Source organism: Phyllopteryx taeniolatus, chromosome 7 (assembly GCF_024500385.1).
Source record: "Phyllopteryx taeniolatus isolate TA_2022b chromosome 7, UOR_Ptae_1.2, whole genome shotgun sequence".
Classification (NCBI taxonomy): domain Eukaryota; kingdom Metazoa; phylum Chordata; class Actinopteri; order Syngnathiformes; family Syngnathidae; genus Phyllopteryx; species Phyllopteryx taeniolatus.
This window is the reverse complement of record NC_084508.1, coordinates 20,527,002-20,534,930: the sequence shown is the minus strand read 5'-3', so window position 1 is coordinate 20,534,930 and position 7,929 is coordinate 20,527,002. Positions and strand designations below refer to the sequence as shown.

Below are 7,929 nucleotides of genomic sequence, written 5' to 3'. Positions count from 1 at the left end.
AAGGGCAAAATTGTATTCACAAATTCAAATGTAACAGTCAGAAACCTAGTTTCATACACTTTCACAATGATAGTCTCTCCTACATCAAACTTATCAATGATTCTAATAATAAAAAGTAAATATTTGTAAATCTTTCAAATTATTTGAAGGCAACTGAAAATATGTATATACTATATTGTATGTGTGTCTGTGTTTTAAAAAAAAAAAATATAGTCTATGTAACTTACTGTTCTGACTATTTGTTGTCACTTAAAAAAAAGCGGCACACTCAGCTAACACCATATAGGCGGATTCGTGAAACATCATTGTGAAGTAATTTTTGCGCATGCGCATCACATTGAGTGGCAAGAGCACCATTTGTTCCCATATAATACTGGCTGAGAAACTTAGTTTTTGTGTCTTTTTCTCACAGTATGCAAGATTGGGCCAAGCAAAGATATGCAGCAAAGCTTCTGTACTACAGTGGCACCCAGGATTTCCATTAAAGATGACGTTATATGGACAATTGTAAGTTTTTGTCGGGAGGGTGGGGGTTAAAAAAATAAATAAATAAATAAAATAAATATATATATATATATATATATGTGTGTGTGTGTGTGTGTGTGTGTGTGTGTGTGTGTGTGTGTGTGTGTGTGTGTGTGTGTGTGTGTGTGTGTGTGTGTGTGTGTGTGTGTGTGTCCGTAAACCGAGGACCCATTTTTATTTTTTGCTTTTAATGTCCTTCAGTCACTTCCGGTGAATGCCGGCGGGATAATCAACTTCCGGCGGTGTTGGTCTTACTTTACAGGACTCCTCGCTTTTATTTTCTGTGTCTCAACTCCTTGTTGAGTTATTATATCACTGGTGTTGGCATGCCATGGAAGGCCCAGACACATACCTCATACGACCCAACTATCAGCACAAGTGAGTTGCTTTAAAGCCAAGCTCGTATCTTGTGACGTTAGCTTGTAGCTGTAGCTTCGCCGACGCTCCCGTTACCCAGCTACCGCAAACCGACGTTTTCCTGCCCCGTTCTGAGTGAAGCCTCCGCTGGTGAATTATTCGTTGCTCTCATGTGACATCTCAGGATGACGCTGGGAAGTTTTTCCAAATCACCTCCGCAAGCCAACGTGCAATATATGAAATTACTAAACTGTTGTTATATTAGCCTCATAGCAAAATAAGGTATGTTACTGAAATCTATCAAAATACACGGTATCATTGAATAGCGATATGAAACATGAATAAAAAATAGTTTGTAAGAATCTGCTAAGGATGAAGGATTTTTTTTTGCAATTATTTTTATGTCGCAAAATCGTCCCAAATTGCGCAATGTAAATCAATAGGAAATGTCTGACAGAAACTTTCACTCTTTGGTTTAAAAAAAAAAAAAAAAAGTCTGGTTGTTTCTTATTAGTGACACCAATTTTAGATCTTTCAATGGCAGTGTCCGCTCGAGCTTTCTGGGCCACACTAAGAGCAAATTAATTTTCAGATTTACATCAAACTTCACAGAAAACAAGAATAATAATAGTTCATTGTTGATATATCTTTAAATGGTGCCCAAGGCAGAGTGAAATGGAAAGAAAATGGATGCTGTTTTTCTGGATTTAGTAACATACCTACATAAATGCCAAATGTTATATTATTAGTACTATTATTGGCATGAAAAATGTAGAATATATGTGAGAAGGATTTGTTGAATAGCTTTATTTGACCGTTTACAGTACACACATATACAGACACAAAGTCACGCAGGGCCACATGCTCACCTATTGGTCAGCAAGTCTGAACGGTTCTTAGGTTCGGGGTTCAAATCTCAGCTCCTGGTCAGCATGTCTGCACAGTTGTTAGGTTCCAGGTTCAAATCTCAGCTACGGCCTCTGTGTGGCATTTGGGTGTTCTCCTGGTGTTTGCGTAGGTTCTCTCTGGGTACTCTGATTACCTCCCAACATTCCTAAACATGCATGTTAAAAGAAGACTAAATTGTTAATACGTGTGAATGTGAGGGGCTGAATCTCATTTCTTCACTTGCATCCCACTGTCATTGATCCTTGTTCGTCTGTTTACATGTTAGCGCCTCACGCCGGAGATCCATCGAGCAGTCGAGTAGAGCAATGGAGCAGCGAGGAGAGACAAATGTTTGGAGAAAAGTGACGTTTGCTTATGGTCATTGAAGTGTCACAAATCCGTCGTCTACGTGAATTAGTTATTACTATCACATAAGCGTTATGTTTCAAGTGATATTAAACTCACAAATGATCACCACTGTTACTCCGATCGTGAGTTGGCTTCCCCAGGAACTCACCAGCTAGCCCCCCACATCTGTCGCCAGCAGCGCATATTTGTTCCGACTTGTAAAGATATATAGTGTTGATATATTGCTTAAGTTAATTAGTTAAAATTAATATCGTATGAATTGTATACCTTCACTGTGAGAATATATAGATATAAAAGTAAGTGTAAAATCACAATGGAAGTACTTATGAATGGGTTATATAGTCCCTTTGGAAAGCTAAATTGATTGAAAAAACAGATTTATGTCACTTACTTGAGAAGATTGAGTAGTTCCCGAGCAGCGGGGAGAGCAGGGAGGAAGAGTCACTTCATTATTTGATGGGAAAGCAGGATTTTTTTAGCCAGCTTGGAGAGCTGTTTAAAAAAAATGGTGCTGGCAGCTTCGTGGTCTGATGTGCTTGAAGCCATTTTCCTACTGAGGCAGATACAATGACGTCATCAAGCGTTATTGCGATTGGTCGGTAGAGTCCAAATCTGTGCTTGAGGTCAAATTTATAGTCTACCGCATGTAATGTATATACCCTGCACCCGTAGCTCATTTATTACATGGAATGTAAAAACATCAAAACTTCAACACTTCTTGATGTGATCAAATGCATTTGACAAAATTACAAATCTTATTTATTGCAGACTTTTATTGTGTAGTAACCTTGAGGCAGTGTAATTACGTAATTTCAGTATTAAATACTGCCCAAAATAAAACATCCATCCATCCATTTTCTGAGCCGCTTCTCCTCACAAGGGTCGCGGGCGTGCTGGAGCCTATCCCAGCTATCATCGGGCAGGAGGCGGGGTACACCCTGAACTGGTTGCCAGCCAATCGCAGGGCACATAAAAGCAAACAACCATTCACAGTCACACCTACGGACAATTTAGAGTTGTCAATTAACCTACCATGCATGTTTTTGGCATGTGGGAGGAAACCCACGCAGGCACGGGCTGAACATGCAAACCCCACAGAGGCGGGGCCGGGGATTGAACCCCGGTCCTCAGAACTGTGAGGCAGACGCTCTAACCAGTCAAACACCGCGCCGCCCCAAAATAAAACAGAGTCAGCAAAATGTGTATATTTCAACTGAAATAGAAATGAAATGAAACTGTTGAGTTGCTAAAAGAGTTCCGTACATGAAACATCAGTGGTTGCTCCTCATAGCTCCTCTGCAGAACCTCCTTGAGGCTCGATCCTTGGTACTTGATGCACTGAGGAGAATTGAGATGCTCCTTAATACTGCGGCATGAGAACAACTTCTGGGTCACAGTTGAAGCATCAAGGAGCGAGGAACATTGAAATTAAGAGAAATTAGTTTCACCCTGTGTTGCGGATAGTTTTTGAAAGAATGTTCATAAAATTGTTGTATGGAGACAGTATGATTTTGAACACCTCATTATTGGCAAGGTGTATTTGGGCCACTTTTAAAGTGAGTTTTTAACGTCCGTCTGGCCATTGTCTAATTCTAGATTCAAGCCTGCAGTCGTAAAGGAGTGCATTCGCGAAACAGTGAAGGCACGCCTGTCTGAAGTGCAATACGACCCAGATGAGGTCTCAGAGCTTACCCGCACACTGGCGGACTGTGTGAAGAATAAAGTGAAGAGTGAGTAATGCAAGTCCACACAAACACATGCATGCTCCTAACCTAACAGTGAAAAGCAATCCTTTATCAAATGTTTAAACAATCAAATTGAATATCCAATTGAATGTTTTCATTATTACTGATCACCGTGTTGTTGAATTTTTCTTCATACATAGATCTAGGGTTTCACAGGTACAAGTTTGTTGTGCAGGTGACCATTGGAGAACAACGTGGACAAGGAGTCAAGTGAGTGTCATGTTGTTTCAAATTATTTTAATGTATAAAATTTGTTAAAACATGTATTTATTACTGATTATAAACTCTCAGGCGTAATACAGATCACATAGTGCTGTGAAAAACTAATTTCCCTGTCTCAAATTCTTTTTTGTTGTTGTTTTTTTTGTTTTTTTGAGCAGTTTCCCTACTTAAATGTTTCAGATCATCAAAACAAATGTAAAACATCAGACAAAGATAAACCAAGTAAACACAAAATGCAGTTTTATGTTGCACAATGTACCTACGCCTGTGTGAAAAATTAATTGCCCCCCCCCCCTTTGTTGAATCATGAATTAACTGTGGCTAGTCAATTTTGTTTTGTAAAGCTGAGTTTATTTTCACTGACCACACCCTAGCCTGATTACCTCCAGACATGTTCAATCAAGAAATCACGTAAATATAACCTCTTTGACAAAATTAAGTTAGCCAAAAGATCTCAAAAAGCTGCAACAAAATGTCATGGTCCAAAGAAATTCAAGAGTAGACAAGTAATAAAGTAATGGACATCTATCAGTCTGGAAAGGGTTACAAAGCCATTTCTAAAGCTTTAGGATTCCAGTGAATCACAGTGTGAGTCATTATCCACAAATGGAGAAAACAACAAACAACAGTGGTGAACCTTCCCAGGAGTGGACAGCCTACAAAGATTACCCCAAGAGGACAGCAATGACTCATCGAGGAGGTCACAGAGGAAATCAGGACAACTCAAGAACTTCAGTTCAGTTAAGGTCAGTGTTCATGGACTTATGACAGTCAACGATGCTTTACAAACAACACAGAAACAATAACAGTAAGAGTGAACGTTTAGGAATCTGTCCAAGCCGCAGTCAAAACACAGAGATGGGACACCGTCCAGCCTGGCGAAATTGTGGACAAGTTTTGGGCTTCATCAGATGCAGTGGGGACATCAAAAGAAAGCGTCCGATCGCTGAGCCTGAGGAGCCGCACAGATGCACAGGGTAGCGCCACAACCGGAGTCTTTGTCCGGAAAGGAGCCAACACTGGAGCTAGACATCGGCCATGACAGATGAATGGGAGAAATAGGACAGGAACAACCACCATGTGGTAGATGGAAAAGAGTCGAAGGTGGCGCAGGACAACCACTGCATGGCAGAGAGTCGTGCACCCGAGCCATTAGGGTGGATGCTGACGAGAGCAAGCCGACTAACTGAGGGAGCTCGCTAGGTACTTGGCATGAAAAAGGGGGGAGTGGTCCCTTCCAGTGACAGCCAACTACACCGAGACAATCGAAAGCCTGCCCAAGTTCCACTTTCAGCCACAGTATGGCTCTTGTTCCCAGTGAATGTAAACCATTAAACAATAAAATAAACATTTCAGATGGAGAAGCGGCAGCCAAAATGCGCCAGCGTACTCTCCTTTCGGTAACACAGCATTTCAGAAAAAGAACATCATACCAACAGACAAACGTGGTGGTAGTGTGATGGTGTGGGGCTGCTTTTTAACTCTGAACCTGGACGACTGGCTGTGATCATTGGAACCATTAATTCTGTTCTTTAACAGAAATCCTGAAGGAGACTGTTCAGCCATCAGTTTGTGACCTCAGGCAGATGCGCATTTGGGTTCTGCAGCAGGACAACAATTCCAAAACACATCAGCAAGTCAACTTTTGAATGGCTTAAAAAAAAAAAAAAAAAAAATGGAGGTTTTGCAGTGGCCTCGTCAAAGTCCGGAGTTGCTGTATTTGAACAATTCTGCAAGGAAGAGTGTGCTAAAATATCTCCACTGAGATGTGAAAGACTCATTACTGCTGAGGGTAGCTCAACCAGTTATGAGGTCTAGCGGCAATTACTTTTTCACACAGTGCCAGGTAGCTAATATTTTTGTCCTTAATAAATAAAATCACCATTTAAAAATTGCATTTCGTTTTTACGTATGCGCTGTTGAAAATGTGCCATAATTTTAACTAAGTATTTAGCATCTCATCAGGGGTAAAAATAGACTTCTCCTTCTTTAATGTTTGTTAAATTTATGCCATTTGTGATGAAACAACAATTTACCAACTCCCCCACTTGGGAGAGCAACTCTTATTTTTTTTAGAATATAAAAATACAGTTTATCAGCATGCATTTTTAGTTTATTGTGACACTTGGTGATAATACTTTAGTTTCATGAGGAAGTCGACCATTTCAGCCATTTCCATTGTCAACATTTCATTTATAGTTATTTAGAAACTCAGAAACACCACATCTGTTTCTTCACTGATCAATATTATCACAGCACTCAAGTTACAGTAAACATTCAGAACACGTTAAACATTGTATTTAACAGTAATAGCTAGTTTTAGTCTCCGTCAGGGTAGTCTGATTTAATCAAATTTAATCACGTTTAAAGCAAATATCAAGTTTGATGTGTTGACGGAACAACAGTCTCTTTCTGTGATTGTTGTCAGTACTGTGACTGAGACACTTAAAGCTGCACTTGTCCTTCACATATTCTGGAATGTTGGTCCCAATTAATGATGACTTTGTGTCTTTTGTCAGGATGTCTTCAAGGTGTTTATGGGATGCTGATACTGACAACTATGCAGAAGATGTTTTCATGAATGTAAGTACATTTATTCTTTTCAGTCTCCTGTGTTATTTGTGGAGGGCATTTGTGTTGGTGTGTGTTTTTAAAATATTTTTGTCACTTTTACAGGAATAGTTTTATCACTTTTACAGGAAAGCTTGTTCTGTGCGGTGGCCGTGTTTGGAAGCTATTTCTACTGAGGAGCTGGGAGTATGAGTGTGGAGGAGGATGGCAGCTGCTGAGGCGAAAAGATGGGCCAGAAATCTGTCGGTGACATGACATCATTCCGATTTTCCTTTGTTTGACTTAATGTGACTGCGTGAAGCCCTTTATAATTTAAATTTGAAATAAACTACATGTTTCTTACTGAAGCAATAGAACTGTGTGGGAACAGAAAGATTATGATAATAATTTAAAAAACTATTCAAATATAATGAAAGACGTAAATAATACTGATATAGCAATATTATGAATGTAATAATGATATGAGTAAATTGTATATTTTATGAGGGTATCATTTTAAATATAAATAACATATTTATTTATTTATTTATTGATTACTTGATTTATTGATTACTTGATTTCAAAAGTAACTAAGTTAGAAAAAAGTAACTTTAGTTACTTTCAGCAGCTGCCAAGTGGGAGTAATATCACTTATCCACAGTACAAAAAAAAGCATTAGATTAACCTTACCCATTACTTGGTAAGTTACAAAATGATGTCATCAACATGAACCAGTAACTTAAATGTTACTGTAGTTGAAGCCACATGAACTGAGGAACTTAGTGCAGATTTGATATGCCAACACAGTATAGTAAGTACCTAAATGTAAACAAGCACACCATTCTCAGTACACTTCTTTAAAGACTCTTAACTGACAGATAGATGGATGCCGATTGTGGTCCCATGAAGGCGGGTGTGTGTGTGTGCGTGTACGTAAATGTTAAAGTGAGTGTCGGTTTGATATTCGGGGGCATACAAACACACACAAACCATTGCTCCCACCATCGTAATTTTGATGCGAAGAGCGAGAAAAAGTGACAAGATTACGCAACTGTTTAACGAGCAGAGCTGTGGGTGATTGACGGGGGGAGAAGCACTTACTTACAGGACGTCAGCCCTACAAGCGCGTGTCACCAGCTCACAGTCCGGACTACAGACGAAGTTGAAACTTCTTACTTTTCATTGTAAATATTATTTAAGATAAATATTGTAAGTCCTTCAGTGAGTCAGTCCTTAATCTCCATGACCGATTTATGACCGCGCACTTCGGTAT

General features: G+C 39.4%; 1 protein-coding gene across 2 annotated transcripts; it reads left to right on the top strand.

Moving 5' to 3' along the window:
* The first annotated feature begins 708 nt into the window (after positions 1 to 708).
* dynlt2b (dynein light chain Tctex-type 2B) lies at positions 709 to 7,024 on the top strand. 2 transcript variants are annotated; one of them, XM_061779147.1, is made up of 5 exons: positions 709 to 903; positions 3,736 to 3,869; positions 4,025 to 4,094; positions 6,626 to 6,689; positions 6,806 to 7,024. In XM_061779147.1, the coding sequence occupies exons 1-5, from the start codon at positions 857 to 859 to the stop codon at positions 6,851 to 6,853; spliced, it is 363 nt and encodes a 120-aa protein (XP_061635131.1). In that variant the 5' UTR covers positions 709 to 856; the 3' UTR covers positions 6,854 to 7,024. The 2 variants fall into 2 exon arrangements, with proteins under 2 accessions (XP_061635131.1, XP_061635132.1); XM_061779148.1 differs by having other exon boundaries at positions 6,783 to 7,024.
* Positions 7,025 to 7,929: the final 905 nt, after the last annotated feature.

Coding starts and splice junctions, on each gene's coding strand:
- dynlt2b (XM_061779147.1), top strand. CDS start 857: ATGGAAGGCCCAGACACATACCTCATACGACCCAACTATCAGCACAA. Junction 3,870..4,024: donor TGTGAAGAATAAAGTGAAGA/GTGAGTAATGCA, acceptor CTTCATACATAG/ATCTAGGGTTTCACAGGTAC. Junction 4,095..6,625: donor CAACGTGGACAAGGAGTCAA/GTGAGTGTCATG, acceptor GTCTTTTGTCAG/GATGTCTTCAAGGTGTTTAT.